Consider the following 19,464-nt stretch of genomic DNA (forward strand, 5'->3'; position numbering starts at 1 on the left):
GGGCAAGAAATAGCAAAGCAAAAAAAAGTAAACCAAAACAAGCCTCTAAGGCAATTCCCCAGGCTAGAAATCTGGAACAATGTTTTATTCCTTCCCCTTACAGCCAGCTTCCCAAAGGGGCTGTATTGTCAAATATTACATGGGGTAATCTTAGTAACTAAAGAGTTTATACATGTAAATGAAACTGCACAATGCTGATCACAGGGCACAATCCAGTGTACAGAGCACTTTTCTGCTGGGATTCACCAAGACTCTTGATGGTTTCTTATCAGTTGGTTTTTTTAAGAGTTCAGAGTTAATTTCATCTATTTTGTCCCAGATGTTTTGTCCCATAACATTTCAGGGTTTGTTATATGGCCTAAAGCCCATGTATGACCCTACCTGTACTTTTGAGTAGTGAAAAAAACCTCCCCAGAGTGCTGTTTTCAGAGTCAGGAGCACAAGATACCCTCAAAATTTGTACCATTTGTCAGGAAAAACCATTCCAAGTGTTCTGGAGCGGCTGCCTAGGTCAGAGCACTACAAACCCTTTGGCTTTTCACCTTTGAGCTCACAAGAGCACTAAGTTTAAGCAAACACAGCAAATCTGCTGCTGGTTTCATTGTGGTTTGACATGGGCACAACTCCCTCCTGTCTTCAAGGGAGTTGGTGATCATTTATATCATAAAATGCATGAAAGGTGACAAAAATGACAGAGAAATCCCTGAGCCCTGTCCTATCTCATGTTGGGATGTCCAGCACTTCCAGGTCCTGCTTCTTGACCTATCCCACCAAATTCCTGAAGGCAGGACGTTGTTAAAGATCTGGTGGAAGGAGAAAAAGGGAGACTGAGGAGATGTGAAGTGCCCAAACCCAGTTTTATCTTATTCAGACTGACCAGCAGGTTTGGTAGAAGAGATGGGGTGACCAGCATCTTCCAGTCTCAGCTTTGTGCCTGACCCTAGAAAATCCTTCCTTTATGGACTTTATTTATTTTTTTTTTTTCTTGCTGAATTAGTGCTGAGGGTATTTTATGATGCTTCCCAGATTTAACTTCCAAAGGATTTGCAGTCTGGTTTGTCAACAGACAAACACGATGGATTTTCCTTTGGGAAACATGGACCAGCCCTGAAGCCCAGGGTGCCCAAAACACCCCACAAACAGAACAAGGTTGGAATCACTTAGTTTTATCTAACTTATAATGCTGAAATATTCCAGACTGGTTTTGTAAATACCTGCATGTAAAAGCCAGCAAAATTATAAAGGGGTGTCCTCAAGCACCTCCTTGTCCCCTAAACCATCAAAATAATGCAATTAAGGGGAAATTGTTGTTTGGAAACAGATTAAATTTGGAATCACTTAATTTTATCTAATTTATAATGTTGAAATATTCCAGACTAGTTTTGTAAACATCTGCATGTAAAGGCCAGCAAAATTATAAAGGGGTGTACTCAAATACCTCCTTGTCCCCTAAACCATCAAAATAATACAATTAAGGTGAAATTGTTGTTTGGCCCTTGTTTGGCCCAACTGCAAAAGAACCAGGGTGTGTTTTCATTGAGGAGGTTTAGGGTGTTTGCAGTCTGGCTGGTGCCAGGGAATGGGTTGTGGATAAATAGGATTGAGGGGTAGAGTGAATGCTGCTCTCACTCTCCAGGGTGAAGGGAAGGGGATTGGCTGTGAGTGGTCAGCAGTGTGAGACACCCACTGCTTTTATGACTCCATTGAGAAGAAAAAGAAAGAGAAAGCAGATGAAGATTGGATGGGTGGGGAAAGTGAGGAGCCCTGGGTGAAGGCTGGAAGCCCCTGTGAAGATGGAAGAGTGGCAGGAAAGGGGATGGATTTACAGCCCCAGATGACTCCTGCAGACAAACAGACCCCCTTTGAATTATGGGGCTGTAATTCTGTTTGGGGATGGTGCATGGGAAGAGGGGGGGAGGCTGTGAGAGCTGTTTGGTGGTTTTGTGACCTCCCCAGAAGCCCTTGATGGAATTCCAGCCCCATAACTCACAGCTGCCTCCTCTGGATCCAATTCACCAGAGGTCTCTGATGTGGAAGCTGAGCTGGGGCTGGGAGCTGTGCCTTGCTCCTGCTGGGGAGTTAATCAGATTGCCTTTGCTAATGCAAAGCAGGGCAGGTTTATGAGCCAGTTTCCCTGGATTCTGGCTCAGCTGGGGCACTGGGAAAGCACAGAGCAAACTTGGGTGCTGTTAATGTAATTGGATCAGTGCCTGAACTTCTTCTTTGTGAGTATCCATCACCAAGAAGGAGCACAGGCCATGGTGTGGCCCCTGAGGTGACCCTGGTGAGCCCTGGAGATTTTTCCATGTGGCTCTTCCCAAGGGCTGAAAGCTGCCTGCAGTGTAAGAGCCAAAATGAGAGATGTGGGCCTCCAGGGGCTCTCCAAAATGCAGTTTATTGTATCCAAAATGCAGTTTATTGTATCCAAAATGCAGTTTATTGTATCCAAGGTGTTACAGCAGCCCAGGGCTGTGGGTGACAGAGCTGTGCCCACAGCTGTCAGCTCCAGCTGCAGGCAGCCCTGCAGACCCTTTGGTTTTGGTTACAGGGCATTATAGACTTTGCTGAGCATCTTCATGCAGTGGAACCAATCTATACCTGAACTGTTATCTACAGCCTGTCATAACTACTGTAATTACCATATTCATGTTACTGTTCTCCAATCACTCCAAGTTAGTGCATTACAGTTTAAGCTAGAAGTTGTTTTTCAGTTTTCTTGCAGTGGAAAATTCTGAGACCTTTTTTCTACTTGCACCATTTGCTGCCTTGTTTGCCTGTGCTCTCTTTGTGCTTGGTAAAAACATCTTCTTGTTTGGGGTGGGTTTATCCTTTGCTCTAAGCCATAAAACCCCTTCTAACTAACACACCCTTTGCCTCCTTGGTTATCCAGTGAGACTGGCTCAGCAATTCTTTTCCTCTATATCAAAACTTGCTTCCATCTCTATTCCTTCATCAGACTCCACATTTAAAAATCTTTCTGCTAAGCATCCATATCTGTGAGACTTTCTTTTCAAACTTTCATCCTTCCCAACACTGCAGGTTTGTCCTGAACTGCAGACAAGCAAGACCCAACTCAGGGCCACCAGTCCTGATCCAGTGTGTGAGATCAGGACTCCTGGACAAGTACCCAATATAATTAAGCAGAAGCTGTTTTATTGTTTACATTATGCTGTATTTATACTAAAATAAGACTTCTACATTCTAAAACTACTGCACACACTGATTACACATTTCTTGACTGGTGCCTCTGTCTTGTCCACATGTTCTGCATGCACTTCTCAGGATATGTGATTGGTTACAGTCCAGGTGCTTCACCACCCTCTTTTACCTAATTCTTGTGGTCTTGGCATTCTGTTCCTCAGCCTCTTTTTTCTTAATTTAGCACAATTTATGTCTTAGTAACCTTGAGGAATTCCAGTTATTCTTATTCTAGTAAGAATAACCAAAAGCTGTTTTGAGCACACTGTGGCCTAAACCTTGCAAATGCATTTCTGCAATCCAGGACATGAGATCTGGCTCAGTTCCACACCTGTAGCCCTGGTCCATAAAATTGCAGAGAAGGACAGGTCCTGGTGGTAGCTCAGGGTCTGTATTTTGGCACCCCAGTGCTCCTCCAGCAAAAGTTCATCCAACCCAACAGGACACCATGTCCAGGACTAACCTGACACCAGCCAGTCTGAGACAAAGCTGGGCTGTCCTGGGATGGAGCACTTTTTCCAGTGGATAGATTTCCCTCTGGCATCCTCTCTCTGTCCCCAAACTCTGCATTTCAAAATTTAAATCCAACTCCAGACCATTTTTTTGGGCTCATTCTCTTCCCTCACCAGCCCCAAACAAACGAACACCACACTCTCACTGTCAGAGCAGACTGACCCTTTAAAGCACCTCATTTTCCAATATTTTTTTACAAACACCTCCTGACCTAGTCGACCTTTTCCCAGTATTTTTTTTTTGTCTAGTTCTGTATATTTGGCCCTCTGAAGCCACAATGTCTTAGAGCCTATGGAACAGAGAGAGCCAGACTGGATGCATTTTTACCCATGAAGGGAAAAAAAAAAAATCCATGATAGATGCTCATCCCAAGCTGTGCCTGGCCATTTTCTGGGAGAAAATCATCCAAAAAATTGTGCTGGGGGCCTGCTAACAGCTGAACACCACAGACAACTCATCACAGAGCCTGGTTCTCCACCTTGGCCTCCTTTTATTTACCAGCACAGATGTAGACAGGAAAAACATGATGCCTGCTGGTGTTCTCTGCTTGTCACGTCCCTGCCCACCACATGTTTGTGTGTCATGAGCTGTGCCTGAGTGCTGACCTGCCTGCCTGTGCTGTAGGAACCAGGGCTGCATCCCAGATGGCAAACTGAAGGAAAGCTGGCCCGTGGAGAAGTCTTGGCATCATGTTTGGTTTGGGGAGTTGTGAGGTCAGTGAGTACATTGCCCACTAGAATTTATGAGAAGGCAGGAAATTCAAAGGGGTAAATAATAACAATAACAATAACAATAACAATAACAATAACAATAACAATAACAATAACAATAACAATAATAATAATGAAGAAGAAGAAGAAGAAGAAGAAGAAGAAGAAAAAAAGAAGAAGAAGAAAAGAAGAAGAAGAAGAAAAGAAGAAGAAGAAGAAGAAAAGAAGAAGGAGAAGAAGAAGAAGAAGAAGAAGAAGAAAAGAAGAAGAAGAAGAAAAGAAGAAAAGAAGAAGAAGAAGAAGAAGAAGAAGAAGAAAAGAAGAAGAAGAAGAAGAAGAAGAAAAGAAGAAGAAGAAGAAGAAAAGAAGAAGAAGAAGAAGAAGAAAAGAAGAAGAAGAAGAAGAAGAAAAGAAGAAGAAGAAGAAAAGAAGAAGACGAAGAAAAGAAGAAAAAGAAGAAGAAAAGAAGAAGAAGAAGAAGAAGAAGAAAAGAAGAAGAAGAAGAAAAGAAGAAGAAGAAGAAGAAGAAGAAGAAGAAGAAGAAGAAAAGAAGAAGAAGACGAAAAGAAGAAGAAGAAGAAGAAGAAGAAAAGAAGAAGAAGAAGAGAAGAAGAAGAAGAAGAAGAAGAAGAAGAAGAAAAGAAGAAGAAGAAGAAGAAGAAGAAAAGAAGAAGAAGAAGAAGAAGAAGAAAAGAAGAAGAAGAAAAGAAGAAGAAGAAGAAGAAAAGAAGAAGAAGAAGAAGAAGAAAAGAAGAAGACGAAGAAAAGAAGAAGAAGAAGAAGAAGAAGAAGAAGAAGAAGAAGAAGAAGAAGAAAAGAAGAAGAAGAAGAAAAGAAGAAGACGAAGAAAAGAAGAAGAAGAAGAAGAAGAAGAAGAAGAAGAAGAAGAAGAAAAGAAGAAGAAGAAGAAAAGAAGAAGACGAAGAAAAGAAGAAGAAAAAGAAGAAGAAAAGAAGAAGAAGAAGAAGAAGAAAAGAAGAAGAAGAAGAGAAGAAGAAGAAGAAGAAGAAGAAGAAAAGAAGAAGAAGAAGAAGAAGAAAAGAAGAAGAAGAAGAAGTTGTTGTTTTTCTTCTCTCAATTTTCTTTCCTTGAATGTCTTTGCTGAAGGCAAAAGACCAAATTGATTCCTGCTTCCCTCCCAAATGTTTGTTTCATTGTGGGAACACATAGCACATGGCAGAGAAGTTCAGGACTCTGCTGTGCAGAGAACAAGAGAGTTTGTTCCTAAAACAATTACAGCAAAAAAGGTCAAGGGAGAGCCACTGCTGGGATTCATCCCACCTGGCTTTGGAAAGGCACAGTGCAATCCTCTGCAGCTGGGTGAGCTCCTCCCTGGAGCCAGCCAGAGGAAATTCCAGCATTTCCCTCTGTCAGTCACTGATCTGTTTGGGCCAGCAGGGCTGTAATGACATTAACTGGATCCTGGAAGGGCTCAGTTTTCACTGGTGGCTGCACAGAGAGACAGGACAAGCCCCACAGGACAAAACACCCACGGCCACTCAGAAAAGTCCTCATCAGAAGAGGTGATTTTGCAGAGATCCTGCTCTGATCAACCTGATCTAGTGGGAGGTGTCCCTGCCCATTCCAGGGGGATGGAACTGGATCATGTTTAATTTTCCTTCCAACCCAAACCATTCTGTGGTTTTATGAATAAAGCCTCATTGATCCCAGGGTCATTTTCTTGCCACTCAATAAGCTGGAACACCTTGGCACTAAAGCTGGCAGCTCTCTGCATGGCAAAGGATTCAGAGTTATGCTCCCTACCCCTGTCACCACCTTGGTGAGGTGCACCTGGGGCTGAACACAGGGCAGGGACCCCTTGGACAAGTGATATCCAGAGAGAGCTGGTGCTGGAGTCATTCTCTGCTGAAGCAGGATGGGGAATGGTGAGGGGACATCTTAATGCAATCCAGGCAGCTGAGCCTGGGGAGAGTCAGAAAGCAGGAAACAGGAAATAATAAAGGCAATTTGAATCCTCCCCAGGGTGCTGGAAATGGTCCCTCTCAGCTGACATCTGGGATTGCTTTGGGAAGCTGAGCTGCAGAGGAGTTACCTGGGAGATAAAGACCATCTCTGAGCTTTGCAGGGCCTTTTCCCCTGCCAGGTTTCTGTGGGACACCTGGGGGATGTTATTCACTCCAGGGATGTCACAGACCTGAAGCAAATGGTCACCATTTCCTCACTGGAGGAGCTGGAGGAAGGCAAGGACTGAGGTGCAGGAAATGGCCCTGATTTCTCATGGACCATAAAAACAGGAAAGCTTTGAAAGCTTTGAAAATGCCTCTTTTCTGTAGCCTCTGGGAGGGAGAATCCAGCATGGACAGAGAAACTTTAGGGAAAGGATGTGGCACTTGGGGATGTGGGTTAGTGGTGGCTTGGCAGTGCTGGGTTAACAACTGAATTTGGTGATCTTAGAGTGCTATTCCAACTTTAATGATGGCAAGGTGGCTCCTGCCACCTGCTTGGCCTAGAGTATCCAGCTCAGTTCATTTGGGAGCTGGACAGAGGCATTCCAGAGGCTGGAACTGGGAGAAGAGGCTGTTGCCTCCAGTCTCTGTCACACAGATGTGACCACAGCCAAGGTCCCAGGGAGCCTCAGAGTGATGCCCTGCCCTGCTGCAGACAGATCCATGTCAGAGCCTTTCCTCCTTCCTCCCATTCTTTCATTAAATCCACATGGAATTTCTCTGCTGAGCAGCAGCAGCGAGCCCACACATGTAATCCCCCCAAAAACAAACATTTTCCAGCTGACAACAGGGAGTTCCCACAAGCCTGGAGTCTGTTTGCTTGGCTGTGCTCGGTAATTGCAGCTCCATTTAATATTTGGAAGGGTGTTTTCGTGGGAATAGTTGGTGTTTTGTTGTTTCTCCAGTCTTGGCATGGAAGACAAGAGGAAACTGGTCCAGGATTTATTAGCAGGGTCACAATATTGGTGCCAACCATGCCCTGCCCTATGGATTCTCCCAAATCTGCAACACTCAGCTGTGGCCAGCCACAAAAACAGTGGCTGGGTGGTTTGGGATTGGTACTGGGCTGCAGAGAGCTTTGCTTCTGAGATTCCAGGCAATCCATTTCACCTTTTCATGCCTCAGGTTCCTCTCCTCCTTTTCCTTTTCCTGTCTGGTCTTACTGACATGGAAGCTGTTACTTCTACAGGGACATTCTCTCTCTTGTTGTGCAGTTTCTGGTGGAGACATAGCCTAAAACTGCTCTGGTGGAAGTGTAAATACAACCACTTTGTCTGAAAGGAAGGTTTTAATGAGATACTTTAGTTTAGGTTTAAGCAATGCCCTGAAAAACAAAACACTTCATAGCTCTTTATTTGGAGGTGGTTTTGGGTTTTACCCTAAACCCACTGATAATTCAGAAGAGCCCAAACCTGAAGCTCCTCCTTGCACCCAGAGGTTTTTAGCATCAATTCCCACAACTGACCCTGCTGGCCTGAGGGGTCTGGTGGGGGATGCACGTGAGGGTGACACTGCTGGGACTGGCTGAGCTGGGAATGACCCCCAGGAGAACCCTGCATTGGCCTGAGGCCATGGAGCAGCTTCCAGAATGGAATGATGGAACTGGGATTGTGGGTGTGCAGTTTGAATAGAACTGTGTGATATCACAGGGTGGGAAACTCAGAGTTTAAGGGTTTAGAATATGACAATATATTGAGAGGAAAATTGAGGTTTTAGGGCAGTGCTGGTCCTTCTTCTTCACCTTCTTCTCCATGGGTCTGGGTGGTTTTGTGTAATTGGATAAAAAAGTCCACATTGCGGGCATGGGTTGTTGGTTATTGGGTTAAAAGTAAAAATAATTCAGGTGCCATTTCTTAATTGGACAGTTTATTCTTAAAAGGCCTTGTATAGATAGATATGGGGCCATTTTGTAGCTTATTAAAGTACTGTAGAACTCACAGCTTATGAGACTGTAACACAGATAAGAACTAACATCTGAGTCCCAACAAGAAATACCGTTCACACATTTAATCCCAACCTTGGCAGAGAAAAGAAGCAAAAGAATTGACATGATTTGAGCCCCAAGCCTTTTCCTCTGTGTCCCAAGGAGCAGCAGGACAGAGGTGTCTCATTTCCATGGCTGGATGTGGTCAGTTACAGGTGTACATGTGCTGCTCCTCTGTAGGTACCCAGGCATTGCTAAGCAGAACTAGCCTGAAGCTCTCAGGGCTTCATTCAACTCCTTTCCCTCTCTGAAATCCACTCTCTCACTTCTTTTTCATGGTCTCCATGGAGCTGAGACTGTAGAAAGCTGTTTGCCTTCCACAAACCTCATATGTGGTTCCTTTAGTAGCATCCCTGAATTAGTCAGCTTGTCAACATTTCTTATTTATTTTTATTTTTTAATAGAGCTGATGACACCTCAAAAGCAAATGGAAAAGAATAACCTGTCTGGATCCCACCTCTGCAAATGAAAAAAAAAAATCAAACAATCCAATAAATGTATTTTTGTGTGATGGGGGAAGGAAAAGAGAGATGACAACAAAGGAAGGAAGGAAGGAAGGAAGGAAGGAAGGAAGGAAGGAAGGAAGGAAGGAAGGAAGGAAGGAAGGAAGGAAGGAAGGAAGGAAGGAAGGAAGGAAGGAAGGAAGGAAGGAAGGAAGGAAGGAAGGAAGGAAGGAAGGTTGGTTTGGTTCCAAAATGTGGATATGGGGACATGGTTTAGCGGTGGCTGTGGCAGTGCTGGGTTAACAGCTGGACTCGATGATCTTTAAGGTCTTTTTCCAGCTTTTCTTTGACTTCAGTTCCCTCCCTCTGACTCCATTTAACACAGAAATCAGCAATCACAGCCTGGGGCATTTTTATTTCTTTATTTTTTTTTTAATAAACTTTATTCTATATTACAAATAGTTGTGTTTTTTTTTTTCTTTTTTTTTGTTCTGGACTGCAAAATAGGAATGCCTTATATTTACATACACAGGTATACAATTAATTATAACAAAGGTACAGAAGCTTTGCCTTTACCAAGTAACAACGGGATTCCAATTTAAATAGTATAATTTTATTTCTTTCTCTTTTAACTAGGATCAGTTCAAAAGAAAATCAAACTAACAACAACAACAACCTAAGAAAAAGGATCCCAACCTCCTTTCTAATGCTGTCTTGACATCTCTTTGAGGCTGTTAGTGACACTGTGGTGAAAGGAAATGTCTTTCCATTGATTTTGAGTTGGAAGCTTTAGCAAAACAGAGAATGAGACTTCTGGGCTCACGTGTATGTCCAAGACACGGGGGCAGACACAAGGAAGGGCCTCTCTTGTGACCTTAAATAATCCAGTGGCCTCTCTAATCCTTGGGGAAAACACTGGGAGCATTTAGCTAGCACCTAATCTCTCTGCTTCCTTACCCCAGCCTGGGCTGGAAAGCGGAATTTCTCCAGGGAATGGAGAAAGAGCAGCATAGAAAGTTTAAATAACACCAAGTTTCTCTTAAGATACTTCAGAAAGGACTTCAAGCTTGGACATGTGCCTTGATTTCTCCAACTGGCTCTTGTGCCTCAGTCTGTGTGAAAGTGAACAGCAACTTCTCCACTGGGGAATGCCAGACCACACCAGTAAAAGAAGGGAATGCTGAGAAGAGCCTGAATGTCCTGGTTTTCCCTCTGTTTTCCACACCCAAGTTTGCTTTACTGAGCTTCCCTGCACACTGCTCTCTGCTGTGAGCATCTCTGAGGTGATCTGTTTCCAAGCAGAAAGAATTTCTTGAGGTAAACTCTCCATTTTTAGAACAGAAGATTAAAAAAAGAAAAACAAACCAAACCAACACAACAAAAAACCAAACCAAACCAACCAAACAATGAACAAACAGCGACAACAACAGAAATCAAACACGTGACAGGTTGATTAGACTGAGCAGCTTTGTAACTTCTGTGGGGTTTTTGGTGGGTTTATTTATTTTTCCAAGTATAAATCCTGTTTGGTTTTATTTCTAACTTTTTTTTTGACATCTTTCTACAAATTCTTTTCTTTTTTTGCTGTAAGCCTGTGTCCCCTTGGCTGCTTCGCCAAGTGTAGAGAACTGGGCCATCCCAAATAAAACACAGTTGACAAGCTCTATTTTCAAAGCATTCTCCACAAAGTAGCTGTTCCCAGTAAGACAGCAAGATTTTTTTGGGGGAAAGGGGCATTGCACAGTCACAGAGGTGAAGGAAAACTGCAGGATTTAATGGACCAAGCACTACCCTGAAATGGGAGCTGCATCAGGTGCAAAGCAGGAAAATTCAGGCTGGGAATGGGCAGGAGGTTGAGGTTCACACCATGATGTTGAGGTTCATGTATTTGACCAATTTCCTGCTCCACAGCACACCAAGTTGGGATGGCAAGAGTTAGGACATCCCAAAGCCTCCACCTGCCCTGAAGGACAACTCTCACTACTTATATCTTCATTTCTCCTTTTTTGGAAGAGTCCCCAAATTGCAGTGTCTCTTCCCAAAGCACTTTGTTAAAACCTTGGAGAAGGACAGATCTACATTTCATGGTTTTTTTAGTTCTGAACAATTGTCCTTCTGATATTGACTGTTGTGTGCTTGAGTTTTTACCTCACAGGAATCCCAGACTCCAGGAAATTCAAAGGGGACTCAACATTAAGGCTGATCACTGACTGGATTCTTCAAATTTGATCTATTGGTTTTCAACAGCACTATTAAAAATAATTAAAATTATCTGATTTGCTTGGTCTCATTCCCTTCATGGCAAACATTTTCTTGTGGGTGAATGCAGAAGATTGGGAAACACTTTTCAATCTAAGCAATTACCAAGCAAAACTCTGCTGGTAAATCTCCTTCATGACCCAATCGATTTATGGTCTTCAGTGTCAAAGAGGCAAGATAACACAACTGCAGTGGTACCACTACAGGGATGAAAATTGGCATAGCCCTCTTACCTAATGGAGCAAGGCTGATGTGTGGTGGGGTGGGACCAAACCTTTGGATAAGTTCAGGACAGGATGAAGAGTGGGAAGAGAAGGACTGGGGCATGTTTTAACATTCAGACTTCTGTGATCTTAGAGGTTTTTTCCAACACAAATCATTCTATGATTCTGTGCTAGGAGAGGAAGGTGGCTGAATTTCTCCTCGATTCTTCTGTGCTGTAAACCCTGCAGTGAAGAAATAATCTTGACTCTCTCCATAGAACCTCAAAGAGTTTTCAAGAGTTCCCTTTCCCTTGTTTCTGATGGTGCTGCAGGTGCCAGCATTAATTATTTGATTGCAGTGTTTGAGAAATGCCCGTAAAGATCAGCCTATCATCTGGAATATTTTGGATATTAGGAGCCTCTCCATGGGCTTCTAGGAACTTTGGCTCCAGTTCTCTCCATGGGGCTTGAAAAACAGTGTGGGACACTAGTTATTTATCAGGAATTTTTGGTCAAGTGTTGAAAGGGAGGTGGGGGGAACAGAAATCAAAGGAAAATAAAGCATCCGTGTTGTAGTAGGGCTCATTCTTCTGCTTGTGTCTTTGTTTTAAGTTGTATTTTACATGCACTTAAAAAATAGTTAGCTCAACAGGTGAGGCTGGGAAGAAAGATGCCAAGACTTCTCTTAGACTGGGGGATTCTGGGACACTGGTTGGAAATGGGAAGGGCACTGAAGGGGACAGGGGAGGAAGCCCACGCATTTACATCACAATTCTGGCACATTTTCCAAGCAAAAAAGCAAATCCAGCTCAAACACCAAACTAAAGAGAAACAGAAAGACAAAGAAATAAAGAGGAGATGAAAGAGAAGCAAAACGCAGATTTTCTTTCAAATCCTGGGCATGGGGGAAAGAAGAGGGTGGAGGGAAAGCAGAAATGCCTAAATGGGAAGTTTGGAAAGGGTTAAGACACCAATCTCCTGGTGCTTCCCATTTCCCCTAAGTGTTTCATTCTCAGTGTCTCTGAGGTGTTCAAGTTTCTCCTCGAAAAATATATATATATAATATACAGATGAAAAAACTCCGTACCAGCAAGAAGAAATAAAATAACAACCATGGAAAACAACCATAACAAACCAAAAACACAGCCCTGAAAACATCGAAAAGAAACAGGGTGAGTCTCAGATTTCCCCTGTGGTGTTCCTCTGACTTCAGTAACAGTACAGGATCACACCAGTTCATTTTGATACTTTTTTTTTTTTGTTTTTCTGTTAAACAGCTTCTTCTTCCTCTCATGTGCGCATGTCCAGGCAGGATCGCCCATCACTCATAACCACTTCCCTCCAAGCCAGCTCTTTGTCCTTAGACTCCTACCATCCAGCTGTGAGTACAAGGCATGACAATAGGGTCCATATTTATCTGTTGTGGCACTTTGTTTGTCAAAACCTTTGGTTTCTTCCTTTTTTTTTTTTTTAATTTTTCCCCTTTTTTTTTTTCTTTTTCTTTTTCTTAAATTTACGTACTTATAAAAAATACTGTGTTTGTGTGTTGTTTGTTGTCATTTTCTTACCACTGGCTCTGGTGGGGACTTCCCACTTTCACAGCCATTAATCAATGGATCTGGAACATGCGCCGACGTTACTAAAATGGATCAACAAAACCATGGCAGAACCAACCAAACCCAAACCATCCCCAATGCGCAGGCCTCTTAAAACTGCTGAGATGTCCATAAGGTGCATGATGAGTCCATCAGCTCAGCAATCCCACAGAAAGCAAGCAGAACCAAAAAAAAAAAGAGGAAGGAACGCACACGCGCACACAGATACACACGCACACGCACAAAATAATTGGAATTGCAATCAAGAGAGAAATGTCTGGGGGTTTAAAACCAAGACGTGTCCCTAAGTTTGCTGTTTCAACGTGAATCTGGTGATTTTTCTCCCCACAGACACATTCAGTGTTGGACTGAGTGGTTTTGGACTCGCCTACGTGTGTATCTGCTTGGCTGAAGGAAACCCTCCCGCTGCCTGACTCCTGCTTGCACCACATCATCCCTCACACGCACTCGGGATCTGTCACTCCCAAGAGGTTCTGGTTTGACAGCAAGAGACAGGAATGAACCCAAAAAAACTCGCTCTGTAATCAATTTATACACCCTGCACCCCTTCCTCCCTCCAGGTGCAAAGCAGATCCAGGCTGTTGCTCCAAGGATGGGGTGAGGTGGACGTGGGCTTCCTCCAGCCGCTCCTCCATCTGCCAGGGAGCTCTGCTCATGGCTGGGGAGATGAATGCTGACCCAGCTCTCGCCTCCCTGGTGAACAAGGAAGGTTCTCCACACCCCGAGGGTCTCTAGTGATGGTGTTACCTGGGCTGGCAGCTGTGTGAATGGAACAGCTGAAGGCAAAAGAGATGCAGGAGCTCACTCCCCTTTGGTTGGCCATGAAACAAGTCGAGATGTTCTGCAGAAGCTGAGCAGAGGATGGCACAGGGACAGGGTGATCCCCCACAATTGTCCCATGGTGACAGCGATCCCTGAAGGGATAAGAAGTGCAAAGAGAGATAAAATCCTTCCTAGGCAGCAACTGTGCCTTCAGCAAGGCCTGTTGGTTCCAGAAATGGAGGAGAGGAAAGGCCAGGAGTTGGCACCAAAAGGCAGATGGGCTCACAGCAGTTCAGAGACCTCCAGGAGACAGGCAGTTCGGCTGGGGGGATCTAGGTAGAAGAATTTTTTGCAGTGTTTCATTTGGATTTCCTCCAAGATTTCCTTCCAAAGCGTGTGGTGACATTTCCTCTTAGGAGCGGCTTGGAAGGAAGGCTTCACCATCAGCCCCGTGCACCACCTCACTTCACAGCAAGCATTTCAGTAACCCTCTGATATTCCACTGTGGGAAAACAACAGCTGTGTTCCAGTGGAGGAAACAAAATGGAAAGAACAGCTTAAAAAACAAAACAAAACAAAAATCCTTCTGGTTCTTCTTTTGAGGCTGAGCTCCTTGCCTGGAACAACCCGAGGCCTGTGGCTCCCGCTTTCCAAGCCAAGGTGGGAACGAGGGGGGCACGATGCTGTGCTCTCCACGGCCAGGAGGAGCAGGACCACCACCACAGACAGGATGGCACCCAGCAGAGAGAGCGTTTTGCTGCAGTGCTACGACCAACAGGACACGACGGGAAAGACGGAGGGGGACACGCGGCTCTTGGGAAAATAAGAAGAACCATATGAAACACATGGGCAGGGCAGCGTCGGTCTCCTTGTCCCCTCTTGACCCTTTCCCTGCCCCAGGAGAGCAGCTGTTTGCCCAGGCAGGATGACCCATGGTGGCCCTGCTCTGGACAAAGCTGTGGCATTTTTCGGGGAGCCTCCTCTCCCAGAGGGTCGCTATCGAGGGATAGAATTGCAATGGCTCTGCAGGAGAGGAGCTGGATTGGCTCTGCCCTGCAGGCACACTGCCTTCCCCTTGGGACACTTGAGTAATACTGAGTTCATTTCCATGTCCTCTCCAGAGGCTACAGCCCTCAGAGGGCAGTTAAAGCAGCATGACAGAAGTTACCTCCCAGTTTCACCTCTGCAGAGCGAGGATGCGATGCTGGGCGAGGGTTGGTGGGGTTTTCGTGTGTGTTCAATAGTTTCTCTCTAGGGCAAAAGGCAGAGGGGAAGCTGTGAAAAGGAGAGCTCCACCCAAATGTCTTCATGGCCCCAGAGCCAAGATTCCTCTGCAGTCTTTTCTTTTAACCCCTGGGGCTCTGTTGCTTTGTCCATAGATTTGGAAAGAGAAGGAAAAGAGAGAAAGAGAGAGGGGGAGGAGAGAGAGAGAGAGAGGAGCGCTGTTCGGGTGACTCTGCTTACAGCCCATCAAAACTTGCACTTGGTAAAGATGATGATCTTGAGTGAGGCACGACTTGGTTTATCCTTCCCAGGGTGTCCCTGGCAGGACAGTTCTCAGCTGTCTATGCTCATGAGGGTTATAACTTGTTCAAGTTTGTAGGCAAGTTTCTGTTTCCCAGCCTGGTCGTCTTGATCGAGGGCTCCGAGAATCTGGAAAAGGAGAGAGGAAGAAGTGATTGGGATTTCAGTTTCTTTCCCCAAAATGGCTGAGTCCAGCATCTTAAAGCAGCAGAGGAGGTTGAGCTTTCTCTAAGGCAGGTCCCAGGCTTAGCTTAGATCATGCAAGGCAAGTCAATCATCGAGGAGGGAACTAGGCAGGGAGTTTGGGTTTGATCTGACTCAGTGCAGACCTCTGGATTGCAACCAATCAAATGGATTCTTATCTTGGAGATCTGTTATTTATCTATTTATGAGCTTTATCCATCACCTGGCCATGCCACTTGAGATTCCCTAAGGAGTCTCACATGGCCTTCAATATATAGAACCATGCTGGACACCTTGAAGTCTGTGCTGGACCATTTTGGGGTGTTTTAGGGTATCTGGAATGATGTTGGGCACAGTCTTTAAGCAAATTTTGCCCATTGTGGATGTGAAGCTCACGTAGGGCTCCAGTGAGTTAACATCTGACCATCAAAAACTTCAGCTGAGCCTGATTGAACAAGAGAGACACAAAACAGGGATCCAGAATCCCAGACCTTCCCTTTCAAGACCCCAAACCTTGTCTCTCATTCCTTAAATCCTCCACCCTCCCAGCCAGGATGCAGACAGGTATCAGTGACCCACCAGTGGATGGGTAGGCTGTCCCATGGACCCCCAGAGGTGCCCCCCAGGCTCTCACCTCCTCTCCCCTGGCCCCCAGAGGTGTCCCCAGGCTCTCACCTCCTCGCTGTACTTGCCCACGTAGGAGTAGATCTCGGAGAGCGCGCTCATGGTGTTGAACTCGTTCATGTGCATGCGGGACTGCTCAGCCAGGTAAGCATTCATGTCCTGGTCACTGATTGCTGGCATCTTGGCAATGTCTGAGTAGTACCTGAGGGGCACAAACACAGGGGTTTCTTGAGGGGAAGAGCAGGAGATCAAGAAGTGAAATCCGCAAGCAAAAAGGAGAAAAAAACTCCATGCATAGTGTTGGGTTTTTCTGGTTCCTCAGTGAAACACCTGCTCATGCTTTTCTTTTACAGCAAGAAAGGATGATTTAGCCAAGGTGGAAATGACTGAGCAACTCATCCTGAGCATCAGGTTTTATTATATCTTTTATTCACTCCAATCTGAGAATGAATCCCCAAATCCGCCAACAAAAAGGAGAAAAAAACACACGCTTTGTGCTGGGCTTTTCTGGTTCCTCAGTCAAACACCTGCTCATGCTCTTCTTTTACAGCAAGAAAGGATGATTTAGCCAAGGTGGAAATGACTGAGCACTCATCCTGAGCACCACATATGTCTTGTATTCACCTCAATCTGAGAATGAATCCCCAAATCTGCAAACAAAATGGAGAAAAGAACCCCCATGCTTTGTCTTGGGCTTTTCTGGTTCCTCAGTGAAATACCTGCTCATGCTCTTCTTTTACAGCAAGAAAGGAGACTTAGCCAAGGTAGAAATGACTAAGCACTCATCCTGAACACCACATATGTCTTGTATTCACCTCAATCTGAGAATGAAGCCCCAAAAAGTATCCTGTGAACTTTCCCAGTCAATAGGAGCTGGATTGAAGCTGGATCACTTTGTCAGACATTTAAGCTTTTTTAGCCCTGCCTCTCTTCCCAGAGAGACCTTGCTGCCCACTGACAGCTCAGGATTTCACTCCCACACACAGAAAAACCCCAAATATTTGTATTTTTTCCTTGCACCATTCTCACCACTACATCTGCCCCCATTGCTAACATCACCCACACTCAATCCAGTCTATCCCAACAACTCTCTTGCTCAGCATCTCCTTTTTGCCCCATATTTTAAGGTGGCCTGATATTTGTGGCAGCAGCCTTCAACTCCAGTCTGACTGGGAAAAAATATGCTTTTCCTAGAAGAATCTGCTTTTCCTAGTCAACAGCATTCCCCTGGAGCTAAGGAGGACTGGGGGGGGTTCATCCATAGGATCTGGATCCCCCAGAACCATTGCCCAGCAGGCTTCATCTGCAGAGTGATGTCTCTTTAAGGAAGTTGCTATTTTTGATGTCCTTCCTCCCCTGGGTAAGGCAGGTCTTGGAGGACAAGGTTTGCAGAAGGTAATCAGTCACTGTCACTCGCAGCTGTGCTCTGCTGTCAACTGGTTAATTAGACACCATCATTTACATTTTTAATTTCTGCAATTTGACATTTTGTGCACAAGGAAAAAAAAATAAGAAGAAGAAGGAGAAAAAAAAAAAAAAAGCCCATAGCTGCAGCAATCCACAATTTTATAATTAGGAGGCAGAGGGGACGGGGAGCCAAAAGAGCTGACAGGTGTCCTGTAAACAGCGTGGAGACACCTGCTGAGATGGAGGCTGTGTGCCACTGCAGGGGAATTGGACATGGAAATGCTGTGTGGTGAGCATGCTTGAGGTGGGTGAGTGGGAAAATACTCCATGACAGAGCAGGATGAGCAGCTGTTGGAGTGGCCTGTGCAAGACAGAGCAGGGCAAGAGCATGGGGGGAAACCCTTCCACAGCAGGAGGCTCCAGCTGTGCTCAGTCTGGTTTTGTGCCCTTCAATCCCACCCTGGTTTACCCCAATGAGTCAGTCTCTGTTGATAACCTGGTTTTGGTGGTGGGATGCTGATGTAATCCTTGGCAGAGGGGGGCTCAGGGGGCAGAGGTCCTTCTTGCTTGACATTTTCCAAAGCTAAACTCTGTTTCACCATAAAAACTCGTGCAAACCTCATTAATTTTACTGCAACTTCCAGCAGGCACAAAAACATCTCTCTCCCTGGAGTCCTGGCATTTTGTCTTCTGGGCTTAGGACCAGCCAGAAATGTTAGGCTAACTCAGCCCTGTGGTCTAAATATTCCTCATTGCCAGTGCTCCAGTGAAAAGTGGTGTGGGTTTGATTTTCTTTACACTCTGCCTGGCCCTCAGTCCCCAGGTGGACTTGGACAGTTGTCTGTGAGTAAAGTGAACACCTGGAAATCCCAGGAGGCTCTGTCCTGCAGAATTACCCCCAGGAGAAGATGCTGAGCAGGAGGAATAAATATTTCTTAGACCTTTGCTGCGCACAGGAAAATTTAAACAGGTCTTGGCATCACCTGCTGGAGAAGATCAGATCTGAGCTGCACACAGGAATTGGTGGCATCCATAAAATGGCTGAGAAAACAAGGGATCTTAGGGTCAAAGAGCAAGGAATTTTAGGGTCAAAAAGGAAGGTGTGCCTTGACACTGGAAAAAAAAATCCATGTGCCACCAGCACAATTCATAGACCTGTGAAGAAAACAGGCTGCAAAACAGTGAAATACATTGATTTATGGCCCCTGAAAAGAGAGCAGCTCCTCATGAATGTTGGATAGACACCCTCCTGATGGCTGAAATGAGAAGGGGGCTCATCACAGCAAAAAATAAATGGGGGTGGTGGAGGACATGAGAGGTGCCAGTCTGGCTCTTACAAGAAGTTAAAATTCTCCTTTTCCTCTCTGGTTGAGCTGTCACCAAGTGGTGGCAGGATAGTGGGTGTAGGGACAGGGTGCTCCCAAAAACTGGAGCACAGACACACTTATCAACTCCTTCTGCAAGTTTGTCCTGTTTCCTTTCCACCTGGTAGAAAACAGACTCTTGAGTCTGTGACTCACAAGGGTTTGAAAGCTCCCCACCCCTCTCCAGCCCTGCAGAGATCATTCCAAGCAGCACAACACTCCTGTGACTCATCCAAACAAGGAAAAGCAGCAGGAAATGTTCCCTGGAGCCAAGGATGGGATGCACAGATCTGAGTTTCAGGAATCACAGTTTCAGGGCTCTGGCCATGACAGACTGCCAGGATGTGATCTCAGTGTTCTGGGGTCACAGGCCATCACCCACCAAAGTATCCTGGTCTCCTCCAGACTCAATTCCCTGGCAGCACACACCTAAAAAGACATCTCCCATTCAACCAAGGTGTTTTGTGGCAAAAATAAAAGGAAAAGAAGTGGAAGCAAACACGTACCAATGCCTCAATCTAGTTGAGTGAGAAGACATAATATACTTCCATCCAAATTCTGCCATGGCCCAGTAACTTATTTATGCAGAAGAGTCTCTAATGAAGCCATCACTGTGCTCTCTTAAGAAATGATGAATGTGTGTATTAAAGCATCCTAGCAGGGAGATGACAACATCCCTGCTGAGTCTTTATTTACCTTCCATTCCA

At 45.0% G+C, this 19,464-nt stretch overlaps 1 protein-coding gene across 1 annotated transcript in view; it reads right to left on the bottom strand.

Moving 5' to 3' along the window:
• Nucleotides 1–9,217: 9,217 nt before the first annotated feature.
• The window catches only part of PLXNA4 (plexin A4), a 510,265-nt gene continuing 500,018 nt past the window's right edge, over nt 9,218–19,464 (bottom strand). The window contains exons 31-32 of the mRNA XM_077179282.1: nt 16,038–16,188; nt 9,218–15,308 (exon numbers count right to left, since the gene is read on the bottom strand). Of these exons, the coding sequence (XP_077035397.1) occupies nt 15,213–15,308; nt 16,038–16,188 (247 nt within the window). The 3' untranslated portion in view covers nt 9,218–15,212. The remainder of the gene's footprint in view (nt 15,309–16,037; nt 16,189–19,464) is intronic.

The sequence above is a fragment of the Agelaius phoeniceus genome, chromosome 5 (assembly GCF_051311805.1).
Source record: "Agelaius phoeniceus isolate bAgePho1 chromosome 5, bAgePho1.hap1, whole genome shotgun sequence".
Taxonomy (NCBI): Eukaryota; Metazoa; Chordata; class Aves; order Passeriformes; family Icteridae; genus Agelaius; species Agelaius phoeniceus.